The 25,700-nt window shown below is 34.4% G+C and overlaps 1 protein-coding gene and 1 long non-coding RNA gene across 13 annotated transcripts in view; one reads left to right on the top strand and one right to left on the bottom strand.

Moving 5' to 3' along the window:
- The window catches only part of COP1 (COP1 E3 ubiquitin ligase), a 276,406-nt gene that overhangs the window by 127,051 nt on the left and 123,655 nt on the right, over window positions 1-25,700 (top strand). For all 12 annotated transcript variants that reach the window (XM_033854790.2, XM_019952343.3, XM_019952342.3 and 9 more), the window contains one exon: window positions 3,755-3,890. In XM_033854790.2, the coding sequence (XP_033710681.1) occupies window positions 3,755-3,890 (136 nt within the window). The remainder of the gene's footprint in view (window positions 1-3,754; window positions 3,891-25,700) is intronic.
- On the bottom strand, window positions 14,135-23,515 carry LOC141278575 (uncharacterized). The gene is made up of 3 exons (XR_012331476.1): window positions 23,109-23,515; window positions 15,044-15,109; window positions 14,135-14,281 (listed from the first exon to the last, which is right to left on the bottom strand). It is a non-coding gene; the product is annotated as an uncharacterized lncRNA (long non-coding RNA).

Below are 25,700 nucleotides of genomic sequence, written 5' to 3' on the forward strand. Positions count from 1 at the left end.
TAATAATAATAATAAGTCTATGTGATATTTTATGTTATATACATATGAAAAGGGCATTAAGGGAATAGAGAAGAATATCCACTAATATAACTGGGAGTGAAAAAGCCATGCCATGTTGAAAATGGAGAAATGTGAGAAAATGATTCCTGTAGGGATTTCAGAGATGTTGTATTTAGTCAAGGCTAGTATTAATTAACTAAAAAAGGTAATTAGAAACATATTCAAAGTAGAGGAAATAACTTATGCAAAGATTTGTACACAATAGTATAGAATATTTTTATTGCTATAGAAAAGTAACCGAGTTCTGTTCCCTTTTTGTTAGTTCTCTGATCTTTAGCTTTTCTTGGTGTCTTTGCTCACCAGTGCGGTAGGGACATTTATACCAACCCAGCAGGGTTTTTTTTTTTTAAGGTTTATAGATGATGCATGTAAAATACAATGCTTGGTATAAGTTAGATTCTCAATTAATTGATGTCATTTGTAATACACCTGCTCAAAATGAGGACCACCAAGGAAAAAATGTCTGTTATTTTATTAATTGTTAAAAATTTTTCCTTGGTTTTCTCTTGAATAGGCATGTTTGTATTATAATCCACACATTATAGAGAGAGAATCTTTGGAGAAATTTGCCTCAGGACTGGAGGTGGCAGAAAAATGTATATAGATTCACATAGCATTTTTCCTCTGAAGACTAGAAGAAAGCCAAACTTTGTTTTTAAGTGTGTTTGAAATTAATAGTCAACAGTTTTCATACAGATGCAAAGCTCTCATTGCATTGTCTTGAGAATTGAGCCCCTTATTAAACTTCTGTAATAGTCTGTAAACTACAGTAGGAAGCTGTTACATTGAAAGTGGTCTTAGACCTACATTCTACTGACTGGCAGAGGGTTCATGTTAACCCTTTCAGATGTTATTTGTTGGTATGATGTTGAAATACAACCACAGGCAAATGACAGACATTAAAAAAAGAGAGAGAGCAAGATGGGAAAGAGAGATTGGAGTAGGCTATTGATTAATAATTTGTAAATAACTATAGCATAAGCATGCTGTGGGATAGTAAAGGTAATCACAAACCAATTTAATTTATTTTGGAGATATAGCTTTATAGGGAGGTAGACTAGTAAGCTAAAACCAGGAGGAAGATTAGATTTTTATTTTTGTAGACATGGCTGTATTGTACTTAACACATGTTGTCTTTAGTTTTTAGGAATCTCAAATTTAACTTAACAAATTTGCAGTGTCTACACTGATCATATTGCTGAATATGGAGTCCCTCTTAGTGTCCTTGGCTGTCAAAGAGGAAATTTAAACTTCTTTGTAATGGGGTACCTAAGAGTTTGATTGTCCTTTTGTATATTTTCAAATGAGAACACACTCCCCATCCCCAACTTTTATTTTCATCTATGAAAATGAGACATGAAGACTAAGAAAAAATGCTTTGAACTCTTAATTGTAATTGAAAGAGAAACTAAATTATAAAGCATTAGAAGAGAGAAGAGACACTGAACACACTTTTACAAACTGATCTGTAATTAGAATAGGAGGGGTGATACGCCATCAGATATGTATGGGTATTGATCAGAAACCAACCAAGCAAACAAAATCCTACCTTTTTACAACCAGATAAGTGAAATCTAATCCCTGTGCTTTCAGATACTGAAATAACTGCTTTTAGTGTTATTTTTATAACTTCTGTTGAAAGTAGGTGTTAAATGAGTGGATATGATGGCTGGAAGTTCAGCTACCCTAGAAAAGGATTGTGATCTTCTGCAGAATAGACATTCTTGAATGCTTGTGAATTTTATATACTTAGGGATTGATGTCAAAATGTTGAAAGAATATATTAATATTAAAACAATTTTTAAATGGTTAGCTATTAAGTAACTGTCTTTTCAGTATTTACTGCATTACGTAGCTCACAGTAATAGGGTTATATATAAAAAGAACCAGTTACATGGTTGGATGCATGTTGTATCCAAACCACTTTGCAGTGCAGTTGATACCCCCCCCCCTTTTGCAATAACCTATGTTTTATTTATCATTTGTTGAATTTCCTGAGAATAATTTTTGTGGACCAAGTACTTTAGCTCAATAACATCTTGATATTTCATGCTAATTGGGTTTGTTCCTTTTGTGTTTTCTAGAATGGAAACACTACAAAATTGAGCCCTTTTAATGTAGGTTGTTAGATGACTATGTTAAGTTAGTGTTTAAATCTTTAAAATGTAAAATATTAGGGACAGAAGCTTACTTAGTTTCCTCAAATAATTGTTTGTTTTTCTTTATAATAATTGTTAGATAAAGTACTTCATGTCAGCAATTCAAGATAACTGGAAATCTCCAGATAAAATAAATAAATTCTTCATTATATATCATATAGTAGAGTAATAGTAACTCTTTTGACTTAATGATTCTTACAGCTTAATTTCTTTTTGCTTACTAGTATTTTCAGAGGACATTTAAGAAAGGAAATCACAAAAGTTTACCTTAAAAATGTTCTGTGTGTGTATATGTATATGAGCTAAGAATAAGGAAGAAGGTATGAAAACACTGTGTTATAACAGGCTTATTTCAAGTTTCAATATAGAAAGCTAACTAAAGTAATTGTGTTCTTTTCTTTCTTTGGAAGGGAAAACGCAAGTCCAAACTTTAAGCAGTTTTGAAAAACAATGTTTTTATTCATGCTTTTACTGTAGGCCTGTTTCTACATTGGAGAGTAAATTAGCTGTCTTCTCAGGTCCTTTATAACCTGATTTTGTGATTTAAATTCTACATCATTTAGTTATGAATAGTTTACTGAAATGGACTTTACTCAAAGTATTTGTAAAGAGTTCTATTGGATGGAATTATTGTTTTCCATATTCACCAAGACATTTGAGTGAACCAATTTTTATTTATTTATTTAATTTTATTTATTTATTTATTTTTATTTTTATTTATTTATTTATTTTTGCGGTACGCGGGCCTCTCACTGTTGTGGCCTCTCCCGTTGTGGAGCACAGGCTCCGGACGCGCAGGCTCAGTGGCCATGGCTCACGGGCCTAGTCGCTCCGCGGCATGTGGGATCTTCCCAGACCGGGGCACGAACCCGTGTCCCCTGCATCGGCAGGCAGACTCTCAACCACTGCGCCACCAGGGAAGCCCGAGTGAACCTATTTTAAGTTTGATTTTGAAAATTAATAATTCATACACTGCAGTTTTTACTCTCGTCCCATAATTGGATTTGAAACACTTCGAAGTATTATGTGAACAAATATTTCACTTTCTTTTTACTTAAAAATCTATTTTTAATCTAAATTATGTTATTATTGTGTTTTGACTATAAGTAAACATGAACATGAAGATGTATCCCTGTAAACATGTTCCTTTAACAAATACCCTGTCCAGTATATGTACTTGTCTCTCCACCCTCACCTTCTTCATTGATAAGGGATTTTGTTTTAATAAATGATTTAACGTCTCTTGATCAGAGGTACTTTTTTTTTGTTTTTGCAAGAAATTATTGCTTAAAAAAGAAAAAGAATTCACAGTATGTTCTTACTGGTGTTGAAAGAGACTGTGTCTTTCAAGAACCACTGAGAAATTTTTTTTAAAAGTTGAAAAATCAGCTCAATAATTTGTGTATGTTAGTCCTCTCTAAGTACTCTTGAAGAGTTGTTGTTTGTGTTTAGTATATAGTTTTTAGTCTGTGGATATTGCTGTTTGACTTAGTTTCAGTTCAATTCATTTATTTTATTTTGTTTTCTTCATATAGATGACAGTCGAACTGCAAGCCAGTTGGATGAATTTCAGGAATGCTTGTCCAAGTTTACTCGATATAATTCAGTACGACCTTTGGCTACATTATCATATGCTAGTGATCTCTATAATGGTTCCAGCATAGTTTCTAGGTAAGTATGGGGCAGCATACTATTTTCTTACTATTTTCTTTTGCAGGAGTGTCTAGAATTTAATTGAATTAGAGAAACAGTTATAGTGTTATGGTTAAGAGCCTCTGTTGTGAAATCCAGCTTGCCTGCCAATTTTTAGCTCTGCGGTCTTAGGCAAGTTTCTAAATCTCTTTAGTCCTCAATTTATCTCTAAAATGTAATGATTGTTAGTATCCACCTCATAGGGCTGCAGTTTGTTTTCTTGTAATTCTTTTGTGTGGTTTTAATGACAAGATGTGCTCTCCTAATAAATGCTCTCTCCTCTTTAGTTTTTTAGAAGAGTTTGTAAAGAATTGGTGTTAGTTCTTCCTTACATATTTTGTACAATTCCCCAGTGAAGCCATCTTGGTCTTGAGTTTTCTTTGAGGGAAGATTTTTAAATACAAATCCAATTTTTAGGAGAGATGTAAGGCTAATCAGGTTATCCATTTCTTCTTGATTGAGCATTATTTTTAGTTTGTGCCTTTCAAGGAATTTGTCCATTTCATCTAGGTTATTGAATTTACTGGCATACAAGTGTTTATAGTATTCCTTTATTATCCTTTTGATTTCTTTAGATTCTGTAATGATTTTTCCTTTCTCATCCTTGATTTCAGAAATTTGTTTCCCTTTTTTTTTATACTTAATAGTCTGGCTTAGAAGTTTTCAATTTTATTTATCTTCTCAAAGAACCAGCTCCTGGTTTATTGATACTGTCTATTTTTCTGTTCTCTGTTTCATTGATTTCTACTCTTAACTTTATTATTTCCCATTTTCTGCTTTCTTTAGGAGTAATTTGCTCTTATCTTTCTAGTTTCTTAAGGGAGAAACTGAAGTGATTGAGTCGAAACCTTTCTTCTTTTCTAATATAGATAATTTGTGTTATAAATTTCCCTCCAAGTGTTGCATTAACTGCATCTCACAAATTTTGATATGATTGATATCTTGTCTTTTTTCCAAATTTTTTTTATTCTGGTAAAATACACATGACATAAAATTTACCATCTTAATAACTGTTCAGTGGTATTAAATGCATTCATAATACTGTGCAACTGTCATCGCCATCCATCTCTTTAATACTTGACATCTTGTAAAACTGAAACTCAGTACCCATTAAACAACAACTCCTTGTTCCCTCTTGCCCCTAGTCCTGGCAACCACCATTCTACTTTCTTTGTCTATGATTCTGCCTATTGCAAGTATCTCATATAAGTGGAATGGTGCAATATTTGTCTTTTTGTGACTGGCTTATTTCACTAGTGTGGTGTCATCAGTGTACATCCATGCTATAGCATATGTCAGGATTTCCTTCCTAAAGGGCTGAATAACATTCCATTGCATGTATATAACACATTTTGGTCATCTGTCTGTCAATGGATACTTGTGTTGCTTCCATGTTTTAGCTACTGTGAATAATGCTACTGTGAACATGGGTAAGACTATCTCTTTGAGACCTTGCTTGCGATTCTTTTGGGTATATACCCAGAAATGGAATTGCTGGATCAAATGGTCATTCTATTTTTAATTTTTTGAGGAACTGCCATACTATTTTCCACCAGGGCTATACCATTTTGCATTTCTACCAGCAGAGCCTAAGGGTTCCAATTTCTCCACATCTTTGCCAGTATTTATTTTGGTTTTTTGATTGTAGCCATTCTGCTGGGTATGAGGTTAGGTTTGATTGCCTAGATTTGATTTGAATTTCTCTAATGATTACTGATGTTAAATGTCTTTTCACATGCTTATTGGTCATTTGTATATCTTCTTCGGGAAAATGTCTTTTCAAGTCCTTTGTCCATTTTTAAATTGAGTTTGTTTTTTATTGTTGGTTTCAGGAGCTTTCTATATATTCTGAATATTAATCCTTTATCAGATTTATAAATATTTTCTCTCATTCTGTGGGTTGCCTTTTTACTCTTGATATTGTCTGTTGTCAATGCATACAGTTTAAAAATTTTTATGAAGTCTTATTTGTCTATTTTTTCTTTTGTTGCTTGTGCCTGTGGTGTCATATCCAGGAAATCATTGCCAAATCCCAAGTTGTGAAAAGAGTTTTATGGTTTTAGATTTAGGTTTTTGATCCATTTTGAATTAATTTTTGTATATAGTTTTAGGTAAGGATCTAAATTCATTCTTTTGCGTGTGAATATCTAGTTTTCTCAGAACCATTTTTTGAAAAAGCTGTCCTTTCTCCAGTGAATGGTCTTGGCACTCTTGTCAAAAATCCTTTGACCACATATGCAAGGGTTTATTTCTGTGTTCTCTCTTCTATTCCATTGGTGTATATGTCTGTTTTTATCTATGTTTTTTGATTACTGTAGCTTTGTAGTAAGTTTTGAAATCAGGAAGTATGAGTCCTCTAGCTACTTCAGGTCCTTTGGAAGTCCGTGTGAATTTTAGGATGGGCTTTTCTATTTCTGAAAAAAAAAGTCATTGGGATTTTGATAGGAATTGCATTAAATCTGTAGATCACTTTGGGTAGTATTTGACAACAATATTCAGCCTTCCAGTCCATGAACATGGGGTATGTTTTCATTTATATCTTAGTTTCTTTCAGCAGTGTTTAGTACTTCTCATTGTACAAGTCACCTCCTTTGTTAATTCCTAAATATTTTTTTGATGCTCGTGTAAATGAAATTGTTTCTGTAATTTTCTTTTTAGATTGTTTATTGTTATTATATCAAGGATATGATATTTTTCATTTTCACTCATTTCAAAAATCTTTTAAATTTCAAATTTCATTTTATTTTGACTCATGGATTACTGAGACATTAGTTTTCAAATATTGGGGTTTTCTAGTTATCTTTTTGTTATTAATTTATATTATTTTTATCTTTATCATCTTGACCATTCTTTAAAATTTTTAAATAAATTTTCTAATATACATAAAGATGGAAAGAATATAATCCTTTATACAGTCATCTCCCAGACTCATCAGTGATCCAAATTTTGCTATAGTTGCTTTGTTTATACTCTTCATTCCTGATTTCTTTGCTTAAGTATTTTGAAGCAAATCCCAGGTATTACGTCATTTCAACTGTAGATTCTTAAGAATCTCTATGTCTTAAAATATGGATATTGTATAACCACGGGGCTTTATCACCTCTAACACAATTAGCAGTAGTCCCTTGGAATCATCAAATTGCTAGTCCATGTTCAAATTTTCTAGACAGAATGAAGAAGCCTTAAAAAAAATGTTTTTGATGTGTATCAGGAATTTGACAATTTTTAGCTTTTTAAAAATTACTGAAACTACATGTGCTTTTCCATTTTCATGACTGAGATTTTTATTTATGTATATGAATATTGATCTTGAACTTCAGGCCATTAGCTAAAGAGACTATTGCATTAAATCTTTTATTGTATTCAAGCTTGTTGTTTAACTTGGTAACAAGACAAAAATCATACATTTATTTATTTTTCTATATGTTGGCAGTGTAAGTTTTCCTAATCAGGCACTGGAGTGATTAAAGTTTTAAAATGCAGTAAATTGTGGGTTTTGTTTAATTAATTAAATTAGTAATTAACCTATTTAACAAAAATTCATTGACTACCTAGTGTGGGAGAGGCTAGGAGTGTAATCATGAACAGGCCAGCTTTGATGCTTGGATTCAGGAGACCTCTCAATTTTATTTCAGTGCCTTTATAGAAGAAATAATACTGATCTGGTATGTACACACTTATAATTATATGGCTCTACCCAACTGAAATGTAATGCAGATTAGAACTCTGTTGTAATAACAATTAATGTCCCTGACCATTGTGAATTCATCCTATATTGTATTTTCTTCTCCATTTAAAAGTGAACAAAAAACCAAAAACAAAATAAAAATTTCCTTCTTAACTTCATATTACAAAAGCAGCATTTCTAGTTAGAAAATGTAGGATTGGTTATACATCTCTAGGTATTCAAAAAAGAGTAAGAGCTAGCTATTCTTCATTCCTGAAAGCCATTTTAGCTTGATATAATGTAATTTTGTTTTTTAAAAAATAAGTAAACCTTGATCATATAAAGACATTTATATCAGAGTGCTATGTTTTCTGAGGCAGACATTTACTGTTATAGGAAGACAAGATTTCAGTTTAGAAAAATAACTTACTGAAGGTGAGATTAGTTATATCAAAATATGTCAAGCAAAATAAAAAATTTAAAGGTACCTTTAGTTTTTTCATCTTCATGTTGACATCCATTCTTTTCTCCTATTTACATTGAATTAACATTTCTGAAGGAAAAATTTCCAATTCAGGAAGTTTATCAGGCAGAACGCTTGAAGGACTATAGTAGGCAGCAGCAGAGGAACATAGTATCCATAGTATTGAAGGGACTTTGAAACTTTCACAATCCTGGTGATTTTTTGCTTTTTCTAGTTTCTCACATTCAGACACATCATTGATAATAAATTCATTTTAAAGACTTTTAATTCCTTGCAAATTAGGACATTTAATGAATTTCTTTTGGAAAGAGGGGTGAAGACTTGTTAGAGATGACAAATAATGTTGAATTTGGTGCATTATTTCATTACATTGTAAAATAAATTATTCTTACTGTAAAATGGCATGACATGTATTTAGTATTGGTCATTTATTGCAGTGAGAATCTCACTGAGAGAAAAAGCTGAACCGGAAACTTTCACTTTTAAAATTTGTCTTCCTTTGCTTATGGATCACTTTGGGTTATTTAACACCATACTCATGAGTCCACAAGGTGGCAGCATTTGTTTACTTTGACAATGTCTCAACTAATAGACAATAGACAAGGTATGGAAATCACTGGCTTATAGTGAAGTTCATTCTCATAAATACTAGATGGTCCTAGGTTAACGTCACCAAATAATAGAAAGGATAGAGAACTTTTCTTACACATAGCAGTAATGGAACATTTTGCATTTTTTTCTTGAATTAGGTATTCATGACCACCAGAGAGGAATGAAACTGTATTGTTTAAACTTACTGAATACTTAGTAGCAATGGCTGTTGAATTCTTGGTTTGAACGTTGCATACCTAGATTGTTTTGGTTAAAATTGTTATACACTCCCTCTGTAGTTTACAGATTATCTTAACAGTTTTGCTTATATTTTCTCAAACTCTTGAAATAGACTTAACATCAGGCATTAGTAAATTCATAAGAAGAAAATGATTATATATTGTGGCATTTTTTTGCTGCTGGTAATGTAGTGTTTGATTACTTTTCTTCAGACACCATTGTAAGTATTTTACATGACCTTGTAAGTTCACTAACTCATTTAATCTTTACTGTGGAGTAAGGCATTGCTGTTAATCTCATTCTACAGATGAGCAATTGAGGTAGAGAGAAATTTTCTAACTTGTCCAAGATCAACACAGTGCTAGTAAATGACAGAACTAAGATTTGAACTAAGGCATTCTGGGCCCTGTGTTCTGCTGTTCTTTTGTCCCTTCTGGATCTGTTGAAACCTTGGGAAAAGTTTCTGAAAGCACTTTACTTTTGAGACAAACAAAAGAAGTAATTCTTTTGAGTTTCTGATACTTTGTATCCTTATTACTGTCTTGTCTAACTTGGCCTCGATAATGAAAATTTTTTATTTTTAATTTAATATAGATACGACGTTCCAGTGTCACTTTTGCCATAGTTTGAAAGTATTCAAGTTAAATATTTATTTTTTTTGCAGTAGCCAGTTATAAGGATTGTTTTTTTTTACTAAACTTCAGTTTATAATGACAGTCAGTGCTGATCCAGGTTTAGGGTACCTTTTAATATATGCTTTATTGTAGAATGCTGTGAGTTTTAAATTTGTACTTAAAAATAGGTTGTCTCCAGGTAATTAACTACTTGGTAAGGATGTATGATTTTTAGGATGACTTATGCACTTCTCTTTTTGTCAGAAGATATTTCTGTTATTGTCTAAAGAGTTATCGGGCCATCTGGGGTTGATGAGAAATGGGAGGAGTGGGAGTGCAGAGGAAAGGATTTTTTTTTCTTCAGAATTTGGCCCAGGACCAGTTTTTTAAAGCAGTAATTTAAAAAATTGTGTTCTAGGCTTGAAGCTTCATCAGGGAGGGCATCTTATCTGCCTTACTTCCCGCTGCATCTCCATGCCTGGCACATGGTAGGTGCCCATTAGTAAATAGTTGTTGAATGAATGCATGAATGAATGGAAAACATGCTGCATGCTCTGGGAGGACCCAGAGCAGGCGGGGCTCTAGCAGTTGTCTACCTTAACCTGCTTTTACATATTTGCTTTCTGATAAGTATTCCTTTGAAGAAAGTATCCCTAGGCTAAAAAAGAAGTCTGTAAATCACCAATGACACATGACAGAAAAATAAGTTAATGTTAACAACTTAAAATAGAAGCGTCCAAGATTGTCAGCATGTGTTAATGAGTTTCCTACTTCTGTGACAATTCAAGATACAGGCTAAAGATGAAATACGCACAGTCTAAGTTTAAGCGTTAGAAATTGCTACATCCTCTCCCTTCCCCATAGCCTCTTTCCTATCTTTTTCCTCTTCTCATCTCAATTCCTCTTATTTTTCCTGTTTATTTTCCTTTGCCCTTGCTTATGCTGAGGCTTGTCAGTAGTACATAGTGAAACCATAAACTCAAATCATTTTACGCTTATTACCACAAAGAAAGTGTTAGTTAGGCTAGCATTTGAGATTTTAGTAGACTAGTAAGTTTGTCACTAATCAGAACATAAAACAGATGCCTACAACAAAGGCTTAGAATTAGAATGCTGCCTTTTATTCATGATAAAATTATTTACCTGGAGAAGAGTAGAGTTTGTTAACCTATGACTCTCTTCAAATAATCAAAGTAAAAGAGGAAGTAGAATGGTTCTGTTTGGTACCAAGAGATAAAAGTAGGACTAACGGCTGGAAGCCACATTTTAAGGTTAATATAAGGAAGATCTTTGTAGTCAGCAGTGTGTAGAAGTGGAATAGGCTTCATCGGGAGGTCGTTGCCGTATGCTCTTCTTAGTTTTAAAACTAAGCTCTAGTTTTTCTTTTCTTTTTTTTAATCAAGAAAAATTTTCTGTAATCCTGAGATCAGTTATATGTATATGTTCACCTGTATTTTTCTAGGATATTGTTTTTGTTTTAATTTTTTAAAATTGTACCTATTCATAACAGATATTTTAAGTGCTGAGAGTACAAATAAGAGTGATACACAGAATAGTGGAAAGGCAAACCTATAAGCCAATATATAGAATAAAGTGTTGTAAGTGCTATGAAAGCATCTAGTGGGTACAACATGGAGAATGGATTTGAAAGAAGCAAGAATAGGAAGTAGGGAGATCCAATATATAGGTGATTGTTGAAACTGGCCAGGCATAGCATCAGTACATGATGATGGCCTGTGACCTGTACTAGGGTAAGGTCAGTGGGGCTTAGGTGAAGAAGTATTTAAAAAATATTTGGGGACTTGGGACTTCCCTGGTGGTCCATTGGTTAAGAATCCTTCCTTCGGACGCAGGGGATGCGGGTTCATCCCTGATCAGGGAGCTAAGATCGTACATGCCCCGGGACAACTAAGCCCATGCACCACAACTACTGAGCCTGCGTACCACAACTAGAGAGCCCAAATGCCACAATTAGAAAGCCCATGCACCACAACTACTGAGCATACATGCGACAACTAGAGAGAAGCCCATGCGCCACAGCAAAGAGCCTGCGTACTGCAATGAAAGATCCCACGTGCTGCAGCTAAGACCTGATGCAGCCATAAATAAATAAATATTTAAAAAAATATTTGGAGACTAAGGTAGACAAAACTTGATGATTGATGGGTGTTGTCCTTGAAGGAGAGGAAGATACCTTCCAGGCTTTAAGCTTGAGGAGCTAGGCTGAAAAATATTGGTGTTATTTACAGAGATAGGGATACTGGAAGAAGAGTAGGTTTAAAGGTAAGGAGGCACATGGGAGATTATGCATAGGCTCTTTGGTTGTACAGAGAAGAGGTCTATGAATATGGGAATTTGTACAGTTGATAATTGACATCATGGTTGTAGACTCATAGAGCTCCAACATTTAAAGATCAGGTAGGCGAGGAGGAACCCATAAAGCAGATCAAGAAGGTTCTCAGATGAAAATGAAAAGTAGGAGACTTTATTGCCATGAAAACCAATGAGGAAACATGAGATAATTTGTAGAATTAGATCATGTGCAGGATTGAATCCAAAGCAAAGTAAGACTTTTTGCTTTCATTAGAAGGGAGGACACTTCCCCCTCCATAATAGGAGGGAAGGAGCAGAGAATGGGTTCAAAGGCAGGCATGTTTGTATATTTAGTGACAAGGAGATAAAGGAGTTCTTCTCTTAAGAGTTTATGCTTTTTCCATATGTCATCTCAGAGTGACAGGTAGAAAGGGTGGTTAGTGTTCATGTTTGACTGTGAAAGAAGAAGATATTAGATGACGAAAATGATTAAACTTATGAACCGTGGAATTTAAACTGCATACTGAAGGAAATAAAGATAGGAGAGGTCTGAGAAAGAGGCAGAAGTGGTGGAATCACCTTTGTAGAGGACAAGAATGAAGGGTTGTGAGAATAGAGAGCAAGTGGCGGGGGCGGGGGTGCTATGGAGACGGTGGTCAGAGAGGTAATTGCACCTTTGGCAGGGAATTCTTTTTCATCTTTGTACTTGTAACACTGGGTAGTTTACCTGATATCTAATGGACTCTCCTGTTTGTTGACTCAGTTGTAGAATAAACTAAAATGCAAGGTAAAAAATAAATAATAAATGCTTGTGGGGATCTGATAAAATGCTGAGGGAGTTGACTAAAGAGGGAGTTCACTTTAGGCTATGACTTTCAGGTTCCTGGAAGTATTTGAAGTGGTTCTTTTAAGTTTTTTCTTCTGAATTTCTATAGATTATTATTTCTCTACTTGATTTTTAAGATAGGAAGTGCCATTAATATACTTTTTGCTGTTACTTCATTGTGTTCAAAATCCTGTCTTTCATAATGTCTTGCTAAAGTTTGTGGTAGAAGTAGTAATTGTTGTTAAAGGCTGGCTATCATTGTACGTGCTTCAGTTTAGGGGGAAGATAAAGCTTGGTTTGCAGCTTCTCTGGATAAAACATGTGGAGGAGAAATAAGGGAATGTAATTATTCACACGTGTTGAATGATAGAGAAGAGAATACCTCTATAGGGGAAGACCTTTGTAAATCTTTATAGTAAAATTACTAATTTGGAATGGGGACAAAGAAGACCAATTTGAATGAGTGAAATCTCATGTAGTTTAAAAAAATAATTTTATTTATTTCAGCTATCTAGCCTAATTAGCAGTAGTTTCAATTCATCCTTTTAAAATGAGATGAAATGAGAACTTATTTGAAATTTTTTAGCATTTTGTGTGGCACACTGTAACTACTAAGTAAATGTTAGGCAATATTTTTACTGTTTCAGATTTACCAACATGCCTAAGGACAATGGTTCTCAAACTTTGGTAGGCCTCAGACATAGCTGGAGGGCTTGTTAAAACACAGGTTGCTGAGCCCACTCCCAGAGTTTCTGATGCAGTAGTCTGTGCTGGGGCCAAGAATTTCTAACATTCGCAGGAGATACTGATGCTGCTAGTCTGAGACAGCACTTTGGGGACACTGTCTTAGGTTAAGAGCTTTACAAAGAAGATATTTACTTCCAGTAGAAGAAATTTACTTCTAATAGGAAATATTTATCATTTTAATGCTTTAGGAGAAGACCATCATTATTTATTTTTTATAGTTCATGAATCGAAGAAAATAAGGTTAAAAAAAACCCATTTAGTCTATAGTTTCCTAACCAATAAGTTGTCATAGTGTGCTGTGAATGTGTTGCATTTGTACCAAGACATTTATTCCTTCTGTTCTTGGAACAGTTGAGTGAGGGCTGGGTTAGAGAACCAGCTTATAATCAACTGTCCTAAGGACAGAGGGGATTAATCACATGTTTAACTTAATTTGTTTTACCTGCTGCACAGTGATAGGGAGACTCTAGCTTAGAGAACCAAGAACAAATAAAGTATCTTTTTTTCTCTCCAAGTTGTTGTAGTAATTTTTGGTGAACAAAGTTTATAGTGAAAATTGGGATTGAGGTCTTTAACATATAAAATATTGATATTTCATGTTAATAATTAACCTGCAAAGCTGAGTTCTTAAAAGGAAGCCTACTCTTACTCTTGCTGGAGGACCATCTCACTTTGATATAGAAGTGAGTCACTGGGCTGCCAGTAAGTAGGGTGCACATTTTGTGGGGTTGAGAGGGAAGTTTTGAACCTTTTAAAATTTGAAAAAAATATGTTCTTAAATGTAATCTCTTTATTCACTGTTTCTTGCACTTTTGACTTAATCAGGAGGTTATGTAGGGGAGGAAAAATCCTTTTCCATCTACTTTTCTGAGATTTTGGCTGGGATCCCTATAACAAAAGAAAAACAGAAGTTTATTAATATTTATATTTCATATATACATGGGAGAAACGCAGGGAAGTGAGTAACTCAGAGAGGTGGCTTAGAACTCTGGCTTACATTGCATCTTTAACAAACAACAATAATCCGTAGAATAAAGACAGGACAGAGGAAAGCAGTTTTAGGCTTCCAAGGACAGCAAGCTGTGGGAAGGTAAATATACAGAGGGAACTAATTTGTTTGCAGATTCCTCTAGTGCCATCTGTGGGCTTTTAAGAGTCTAGAGTGTCCAGTAAAGAGCATTTATACCCTGCTTTTAGGCAGAAAGAGGGGAAGGATGGAGAGAGCTTTTTCTTCATTTGCTGCCTTTTAGTTGCCTTCAGCTCAAAATAATTTGTATGTCAAAGAGGCATATTTGGGGGTGACATTCTGGTTTCCTTCAAGTAAAATCAAAGTCTCTGTCCATCTTGTCACTAGTGTGAATTTAGTAGGACTGCAGTTTACTGCAACTTAGAAATAACTATGGTATCAGTATACAGAAAACAATCTGGTGAAGTGTTTTATAATATAAATATTTGACAAAGGCAACTTCAGTGTACCATTATTTGTCTTAGATGTGGTAATCTGCCTATATATTGCTAATATCAGACATTTAAAACTTAGGTAAGAATGGCTGTTACTCTAGGAGCAGTTGTACACATGTACTATTTTGATTTTTTTCCCCTTTATCTGAGTTAAATCTAGTGTTCATAATAGTTTGATATTATGCTTACACTTCACCTATACAGAATTTAACCTGTGGCAGTCTCATATGGCTAAAACGTAGTCAGTAACCAAGGCTGAAATGAAAAATAAAAAGGCTTTAGAACAAAATAAATGCTATTAAATTAATGACTAAAGCTCATACATTCACAAATGGCCAGCTTCTTGGGTTACTTCATGTCTATTGACTTTTTTATATACAACCCCTGTAATCTTAGTTGTCTGGTTTGTGTCTCTTCAAATTATAAAGGGAAGGGAAATTTCAATAGATAGGTTCAATGACAGCAGCAAGAAGTGATAGCTCTTAGCTTGACAAAGGGAAGAAATGATGAAACTGCAAATAGGAGCTAAAAAATAAAGCAGTTTGTTTCCATTTAATATGAGGTCAAGTGGTTTGCCGTATCTAAATAGACTCTGCAATCACTGAGATGTAATAGAGTGAGTGTGGTAACTAATGTCAGTAGGGCTGTTCACCTTACTATGCTCAGTGTGTTCATATAAAGATAGTAAGGAATATATTACATTTGACAGATTACACTCATAGGGAATCAAAAGTTGGTTCTGAAATGTATTTAACTAATATTTACTGGGCACATACTCTGTCTTAGAGCAATAGACACGTATGTCTATAGACAATGTCCAGAAAATACTATTCTATTATCCTTTAAAAGTAATTTTAAATGTAAATACTGCCATTGGTATAAATGTATTATGAAAAAATTCATATTTCTTTGTAATTACTTTAAAATTTTTGGTATTTGTAAGTTTCAAGCTTTGCACTGGTTCTACTTATATAAAAGAAGACATTATGAATAAGAAAAATACTGACTTTCATACCTAGTACAGGAATCAGCAAACTATGGCCCATGGGACTCGAATTTGGTCCATCACCTATTTTTGAGTGGCGCATGAACTAAGCATGGTTTTTATATTTTTAATTGGTTGAAAAATCAAAAGAAAAATAATAACATAATGATGTACAGTAACATGATTTATAATAATGACATGAAATTTAAATTTCAGCATCCATAAGTAAAGTTTTGTTGGAACATAATCATGCTCATTCCTTTACATATTGCCTATGGCCGATTTTGAACTGCAACAGCAGGGTTGAGTCATTTCAGTAGAGAACTGCGCAGCTTCTCTGACCCTTTTACAGAACAGGTTAGCTGACTCCTGACCTCGTAGATTTGCTGAGGCTCTAAGGACATACTACATTTGATTAAAGTTCTGTCATATTGGGGGGGGGCCTTAGTGTGTCTATGGGAAAAAAAGGGGTTTGTATCGGATTTTCTGATCTCTTAGTGATGACTAGCTATTTTATATGCTTCATATTACTTAGCACAAATGATCTATCACTCAGCCTGTCGATTGGTTGAGTGATAACTACAGATTTTTTTTTTTTTTTGTGGTACGCGGGCCTCTCACTGTTGTGGCCTCTCCCGTTGCGGAGCACAGGCTCCGGACGCGCAGGCTCAGCGGCCATGGCTCACGGGCCCAGCCGCTCCGCGGCATGTGGCATCCTCCCAGACCAGGGCACAAACCCGTGTCCCCTGCATCGGCAGGCGGACTCTCAACCACTGCGCCACCAGGGAAGCCCAACTACAGATTTTTAGTACTCTTTTAATAACAAATCCTGGTTTGTTCAGCGGAAAGTTTCCTGTGTCTTTTAAAAATTATTTATCAAGTGGAGCTGAAAAATACCTTGAAATAAGACAAAAGCTTGCACTATTATGATTAACTATATCATACTAATCTTGAAACACGGATGCTTTTCTACTACTAATGGTTTTTGTGTTTACATTCTTTCTCTTACCTTTTCCTCTCCCACATTAATAGGTAATTTTTGTTGATAGCATCTAAAATTATAAAACACTGTTCTTTGATCCATCTCTGAGAGGGCTTAATTTGTTGTTCTGTTATTTACATAACTTAAGTTTAATAAATGTAGAATCACAAATTGGGTAGTTTTAAAAATCACCCTTGCTGAGGTACAATTTACATACAATAAAGTATTAAGTTTTAATTTTGGCAATTGTATAAACCACAATCAAAATACAGAACATTTCCAAAAATTTTATTTCCTGCCACTTTGCCTTTAATTCTCCAGACTCCTGTCCCAGGCCACTGGTTATCTGCTTTCTGTCATCATAGAATAGTTTAGTCATTCTGGAGTTTCTTATAAATGGAACCATACAGAATGTACTCTTGTGTGTCTAGCTTTTTTAGCTCAGCGTGTTTTGAGATTCATCCATGTTTTCTGCATCAGTAGTTAGTTAATTATTTAGCAATATTCCATTTAATGAATATTCCACAATTTGTTTATCCTTCATGTGTTGATGGACATTTGAGTTATTTCTAATCTTTGACTATTATGAATAAAGCTGCTATGAATATTCACATACAAGTCATTTGGATATTCACATTCATATTTATTTCTCTTGGGATTGAAATTGCTGGGCTGTATGATTAGTTTGTGCTTAACATTTTAAGAAACTGCCAAACTGTTTTCCAAAGTGATTGAGCTATTTTAACATTCCAGTCAGCAATGTAAGAGAGTTCCATCTGTCCCAAATCCTCAGTAACTCCTGGCATTATCAGTCTTTTTATTTGTGGGTATATAGTGATATTTCCTTGTTATTTTACTATATGTTTCCCATACGACTAATGCTTTTTAATGTGCATATTGGCCATTTGTATATCTTTTATGAAACATCTATTCAAATCTTTTGCCTATTATTTAAAAATCAGGCCCTTAATAGCATTGAATAGTCAGAATTTTTTATATATTCTAGATATCAGAAATATGTATTGATAGTATTTTCTCTGAGTCTGTGACTTGCCTTTTTATTAATGGTGTCTTTCAAATAACGTATTTAATTTTTATGAATTCCAGGTCATCAGTTTTTAAAAATGATTTAAGCTCTTTCCTTCAGAAATGTTCATCTGCCCCAAATTGTGAAGATTTTTCTCCTTTTTTCTTCTATAATTTTAATAGTTTTAGCTTTCACATTTAAGTCCATAATCCATTTCAAGTTATTTTTTTTAAATTAATCTATTTATTTATTTTTGGCTCGTTGGGTCTTTGTTGCCATGCACGGGCTTTCTCTAGTTGCAGCAGCAGGGGCTACTCTTCGTTGTGGTGTGTGGGCTTCTCATTGCGGTGGCTTCTCTTGTTGCGGGGCATGGGCTCTAGGCACACGGGCTTCAGTAGTTGTGGCACATGGGATCAGTAGTTGTGGCTTGTGGGCTCTAGAGCGCAGGCTCAGTAGTTGTGATGCACGGGCTTAGTTGCTCCAGGGCATGTGGGATCTTCCTGGACCAGGGCTCGAACCCATGTTCCCTGCATTGGCAGGCAGATTCTTAACTACTGCACCACCAGGGAACTCCACAAGTTAATTTTTATTAGATTGTGAAGTAGGGGGTTGGAGTTCAGTTTTTCCCCCAATATGGATATCCACTTGTTCCAAGCATTATTTCTATAAAAGATGAATTTCCCATTGGCTTCTATGTTTAAAATCAATTGAGCAGATATGTATGAATGTACTTCTTGACTCTGTTCTATTGTATTGGCCTATATGTCTGCTCTTAGACTGGTACCACACTCTGTTGATTATTGTAGTTTTATAATAAGCCTTTAAATCAGGTAATGCAAATCCTACAACTTTGATACTCTTTTTCATAGTTGTGTTTGCTATTCTAAATTCTTTGCATTTCTGTAAATATTTTAGAACAAGAGCTCTCTCCCTCTCTATTTTTTCTGTTGTGATGGTTTGAAAGGACTAATCTAGTAAGAGTCAAATTTTCTCTTTTACATTTTTCTTCAGTGGTTTTGTCTACTTGTTTCTATAAGAAATATGAGATGAGTTTCTGATTTTATTAAAGTCTGTCTGGCTAACTGATATTTTGCGGACACACTTTTATATATTCATTATGAAATTTTTTCTAGATTGTACATTTTCACTTCAGATTAGCCCTCTGTAGCATTGAATAGTTTCTTTTTATCATAGTTATATTGTTTTGTGATGAAGCATCACAGCAGTGACATTAATGATTTAATATTGTAAACCTCATTGGTTGCTTGTAAATGCTACCCAAGGATACAGAACTGAAAAGTTAGATGTATCTTCTACTTCAATTTCAAAAGTAAAGAATTGGAACTTTTACTTGCATATCGTTCCCTCCACTTTACTAAATATAGACACATTGCAAAAAGGACAAAATGTCATAGTAGCTTTGGGGACAAAAGATATTTTGTTTTTTAACTATTGTTTTTTTCTCTAGTAGATGTTTTTATAAAATCTTTCTGTTAATCTTTGCTTCATAAGTTATTTTCAATTTTCCAAAGTTCTCTAATAAACACCATCTATCATAGGATATTGTTATACTGTGCACAAAAAGGTGTTTTAGGACAGATGAAGAGTCTACAACTAAGTTAATTTAAGTGAGTATAAATTATAACTTGCTGTAGACTTAGATGAGAAAAATTTGATAATCAGTATATTGATCTTAAAGTGCCTCAAGTTGCATCTTTAAATTTTTTTTTTTTTTTTTTTTTGCGGTACGCGGGCCTCTCACTGTTGTGGCCTCTGCCGTTGCGGAGCACAGGCTCTGGACGCGCAGGCTCAGCGGCCATGGCTCACGGGCCCAGCCGCTCCGCGGCATGTGGGATCTTCCCAGACCGGGGCACGAACCCGTGTCCCCTGCATCAGCAGGCGGACTCTCAACCACTGCGCCACCAGGGAAGCCTGCATCTTTAATTTTAAATGCTTCAGTAGAAAGACATTTTATCACAGTGTAAACACTTGGCATTCACAAAACTGTTCCAGAATATATGTCAGATAGTGTACATATTTGTTCTAGCTATTCAGTGATAGCCAGAGGGGACAGAAAGATTAAAAATTTTAAAATAGTTGTTTTAAAGCAAGATCTTGTGGCTTTATATGGGATTAAAACTAAAACCAGCAGCTAATGAAAATAATCATACAAATATATATGTAGACTTTAAATGTGGCTTCACTTTAGTGCCTGCAGAATAAATTCAAGTGTATCCATTCATTCAAGACAGGGGTCAATAAATTAAGACCTGCAAGCCAATTCTGACTCACTGTCTAATTTTGTACAGCAACAAGCTAAGAATAGTTTATATATTTTTAACATGTTGAGAAAATATAAAGAATAATTTTTTGTGACATGTGAAAATTATATGAAATTCAAATTTCAACATCCAGGAATAAAGTTTTATTTGAGCCTTGACGCTCTTCTGAAATAAAATTAATAGATATTGCAACCTATACACACATTAAAAAAATTATAGTGTCCTAACTGTAATATAAGGGAGAAATAAAAGGAAAATAATTTAAAATCGAATGTATATTTTAATACATAAATTTCTTGATATGACTGCATTAGATAGTATAATGGAGTCGTCAGATACTTGAACCTACTTACAATAAATAAGTTTGAAAGAGTCAGTGAACATTAGAAATGCATGGCTAGTTTGTCTTTATATGTATAATGGGATTCATTTCTATGCTCAGATAATTATTTATAGGTTTTTCACTTGCACAAGAATGAGTGGTAAAAATATCTTTGAATATATATATTCTAAGATAATCAATGTAATCAATAGGATGGGAAGAGGGAAGGCAAAAATAATTTTGTCCTCTGTTCAGATTAGAGACTTAATAGATACATTGAATCCTTTATTTCTTTCTATAGTAATTCATAAAGTCATAAAAATAGCCACTAGACAGAAATACTACAATTCCCATTTATGAGAATAGCACACAGAAAGCAGAAAGAAGTCAAATGGTCAAAGATATTTTTTAATTAAAAATGCAGTTGGGGACTTCCCTGGTGGTCCAGTGGGTAAGACTGCACGCTCCCAGTGCGAGGAGCCCGGGTTCAATCCCTGGTCAGGGAACTAGATTCCACATGCATGCCGTAACTAAGAGTTCGCATCCTGCAACTAAGAAGTCCTCATGCTGCAACAAAGATCCTGCGTGCAGCAACTAAGACCCAACGCAGCATGCATAAATAAATAAATAATCACAAAAGAGAAATAAAAGCAAACATGTCCTTGATAAATAAATGTAAATAGGCTAAACCTCCCATCCAAAGGGAAATACTTTCACATTAGATCATAATATGAAGCATAAATCTGTACTATATATAAGAGTTCCTAAAACTTGGAGCTGTGAATGTTGAAAAGTAAGGTTTACTTCAGGCTAGAAATCATTAAGGCTCATTTTCTCTCCACAGCTCCCCATACCCCGCCCCCCACCCCGGCTCTGGCACTTCATAATGAACAAGATTCAGTCCATGATGAAGTTTAAGTAGTTGTAAATATTATTATGCATTGGAAAATTTCTTTGTTAACTGTAAGACAAAATAAAAACACTAGTTGTATGAGACTTTAAATCAGATCAGATCTTAGTTCATGACAGGCCAGACACTGAGTGGACTAAAAATAAAACTGTAGAAGCCCTAAATAACATAACAAGTTAGAAGATACATACAAACATATATAAAGAAGATGACTTCTTTTAAAATGTCCATGTCAAATTACAGAAAACAAAAATAAAATAAAATAAAAATAGCAGATCACAATACAGTAAGATGAGACATTTATAACTCAATAGGAAAACAGAAAAAAACCCACCACATAGAAATTTAAAAGCTGTTTTGGCAACTCTAGAGTTAAAGTGGAAGTGAAGACACTTTGGTGAAGCTTTTATATATTTGAACCTATGGGATGCAGCTAAAAGTGCTCAGAATAAAATTTCTTGTTTTATGTTCTTAACTAATAAAGAAGGAAGTATGAAAATAAATATTTAACTGAAGATATTAGAGAAAGAACAAAATAAACCTAAGTAAACTAGAAGGAAACTAGTAAGGTAAATGTGAATAAATGAATGAATTATTTAAAAAAACAATGATTTTCAATCAACAAGCTTTTTAAAAGAAATAAAAGATGCATGTTAGCCTAATCAAGTAAAAACTAGGAGAAACTTCAAGTACACGAAATAAGAAATGAAACTAAGGAAATAACTACAGGTACACTGAAAGAAAAAGTAATAAGGAACTACTTTGCTGAAATCTATTGCAAATAATCTTGGGTTCTTAAATGACAGAGATTATTTTGTAGGCAATGTAGATAATCTGAACTGGTTGTAGAAGGGACAAAACTCCACACAGGCTAATTACAATGGGAAAATTAGGGGAAAGTTGTCAAATAGAAAATAATAAACCTAACTGGAAATGTAGGAGATCTAAAAGGAGAAAAATTTTAAAATACTGCTGAGGAAACAAAATTTGAACAAAGGAAAGATACAGCATATGCCTAAATGGAAAGGCTAAGCATCACAAAAATACTATTTTCCTTAATTAGTGTATAAACTTAACATGATTGCCATGAAAATATCATATAGGATACATTTTTTTGTTTTTTGGAAATAACTTGGTGTTAAAAATACAGTTACAAGATTCTTGGGAAAATTCTGAAGAAAACAGTTAATAAAAGGACACTAGTTCCTACAAGATGCTATAGCATATTTTGATGAATCAGTAATTAAAACTGTGTGGTACGAGTCCATGAACAGAGAATGTCTACAGTTATTCTTATAAGAACTTAGTTTATATGATATAAACTGCATTTCTAATAAATGGGGAAAAGAGATTATTCAGTAAATGGGGTTACTAGGTAATGATGTGGGAAAATATAAATTTACATCTCTTCTCATAGTTTAAAATAAATTCCAGATGGAATGAATATTTAAATGAAAAAAAGCAAAAGAAACTGGCAAGGTATTAAAAGAAAATACAGGATATAAGTGTTTTAAATCCTATGGAAAAAAATAAAGCAGAGGGAGATAATTCAGCAAAACAGGGGGTAGAGTGTAGAAAGCTGAAGTTTGAAACAGATTATACCACTTCAGGGTCAGAGACTATCAGGTGCATTGGCCCTGAGGTGGGATTAGGTTTGGAATTTCCTAGGGTTCCCATAAGGCCAGTGTAACTGGAACAAGGGAGAGGGGGAGGCATATCACATACACCGTTTTATAATCACTTTACCTTTTTCTTGAGACCAGGTAGGAGGCCATTAAATGATTTTGAACCAAAGGAATGTTGATTGGACCTGTTTGAAAATAGATTGTAAGGGTCAAGTATGGAAGCAGGGGTACCAGTAAGGAGCCTATTATGATAATACAGACATGCGATAATGGTAGCTTAGATGAGAGTGGTGGCAGTGAGAAGTGGTTAGATTCTGTGTGTATTTTGAAGGTTGGGCTGAAAGATTTGATGTTAAAGTTAATTAAAAGAGGGATGGGGTTAGTTACTAAGATGAAGAAGATTTTGATGGGGAATTCAGAAACTCATTTTAGGACAGATTAAGATGCCTGTTACATAAAATTGGAGCTGTCAAGTAGGCATGAACCAGTAGTGCAGAGAGAGGTCTTGTATGTGAGATAAACATTTGATAGTCATTAGTGTATATATTTAAAGCTTCAAGATTAGATGAGATTCCCCAAAGAAGTCCATGGAGATTAAAAGGAGGTGAGGGACAAGGGCTGAGCTCTGGGATACTTGAGTGTGAAAGTGGAGACAGGAGGAGGAATGAACAATGCATACTCTGATGGAGCTGCCAGTGAGGTGGGAGAAAAATCAACTCTGTTGAGGAGGAGGGAGTGATCATCTAAGTCAGGTGTTGCTGATATTCAAGTAAGATAAGAACTCAGACTTGACTGTTAGATTTAGCAAACTGAAGGTCATTGTTGACCTTGATACAGCATTTTCAGTGGTGGAGGTGAAAGCTTCATTCCAGTGGGTTAAAGGGAAAGGGAGGAGAGGAATTGGAATCGGTGAGTATGGACAACTCTTTTGGTAAATTTCTGCAATCAGAAAGGAAAAGAATAGGATGGTAGCTGAACAGAATTAGCTAAGAGATGTTTGTGTTTCACTTAAAGGAAGAAAACATATTGAAAGGCTTATTGGAAAGATCCAGGAGAATGGAAGAAATGAATGATATAGGAGAGAGGTAGAGAATTGAGGAAGCAATCCTAGAGTAAGCAAGGAAAGCTGGGATCTAGTGTACAAGTAGACATGTTGGTCAGGTCTAGGAGCGTGGATCCTTCACTCAGCGACCAGAGGATGTGATGGTGGTAGCCTTTGGAAATTACCTTCTCGTTCTTTTGTTTGTTTGTTTTTGATAAACTAGAGAGCAAAATAATCTGTTGAGAGTGATTGAGAGGAAAGAGATATGGGAAATTTGAGAAGAATGAAGAAAGTATGTACCTTTCTTTTAAGCAAATGGGAAAGTATATGGGACAAGGGAAATTTACCATAAACCTAGGCAGTGTTAGGGCTCCACCTGAGGATGGTGATCATGCATTTAAAATGTGATGGGAGAACATGTTTTTTTCTCTAGCCATGTTCAACTGTGCCAGTTCAAGCGTAGAGTGAGTAGAGAGCTAGATTTAACTAGGGTTAGAGTTTTGCCAAAGAAAACTTTTCTTAGGTATAAGAAATAAGAGAATTAAAAATGGTAAAGGAGTACAGAGTTATATGTGAGGGAGTCCTAATTATTGACTACATAACTTGTGGTGGGTAAAGAAAAAGTGAATATGCAAGGCATGGAGGGACAGTGGTGATAAAATCTGTGAATTTTTAGGTTCCCATGGGCTTAAAGGTCTGAAGGATTGTTGGAGCCAGCGAGTTAGCTGGAACAAATGGAAGTGGTTGTCAGAAAGCAGTGTGTCATATATTGAAATTATGGAGGGAATGAAGTTATTGGTAATCAGAAAGCCTGGGGTATGATCATGGTTGTGTGAGATGGAAGTGAGCAGAATAAAAGATCTTTGGAGAAGGGAAAGTCAAGAAACTGATAGACCAGAGTATTAGAATAATCATCTATGTGATTATTGAAATGATTAAGAATTATGACAAGGGTAGATTTGGAGAGAGTGCTATTGAGCTGAAAGTTAAAATTTCCAAGAACTAATGCATTGGTAGAAGGAGTAACAAGGACCAAATTGCATGATATAAGTTACAGGAGATTTTGAGCCTGGGAGGTTTTAGGGAGGAGGGAGAATGGCTGGAAGAAGCTGTGCATAGCAAGGAGGACACTGACTTTATTTCCAAGTCTATTTGAACATGGAACATGAGAGGGCTTTAGGGGAATCGGCATTTTCAGGGAGGAGCTGGGTTTCAGTTAGATTTAGAAAATAAATGGAACATTCAGAGACGAAATTGAAATTATTAGTGGTGTTAATCTGGATGGAGAAAGGTTTAGCTTTATTTAACTATATTAAAAAGCACGTGATTTTTGACCTAGCACTTCATAATCCAGGTATATTTAAGGATATTCTTGCATATGTGAAAAATGACACACATAGAAGGGTATTTATTTTATTGCAGCATTTTTTAACAATGCTAGATAGTAAATGTTCCTTGCTAGACTGGTTAAATAATTTATGATATACCTATATGTTGGAATTCTGTGCAACCACTGGGGGAAAAAATGACGTAGCCCTAATATGTACTGATGTGACATGATTGTCAAGATACTATTAGGGGTGGGGGGAAGAGGGTGATGTGCCAATCTGTATGTACAATATCATCCAATGTGTTTGTTTAAAAAAAAGAATATGAATACATATATGCTTA

The sequence above is a fragment of the Tursiops truncatus genome, chromosome 1, assembly GCF_011762595.2.
Source record: "Tursiops truncatus isolate mTurTru1 chromosome 1, mTurTru1.mat.Y, whole genome shotgun sequence".
NCBI lineage: Eukaryota > Metazoa > Chordata > Mammalia > Artiodactyla > Delphinidae > Tursiops > Tursiops truncatus.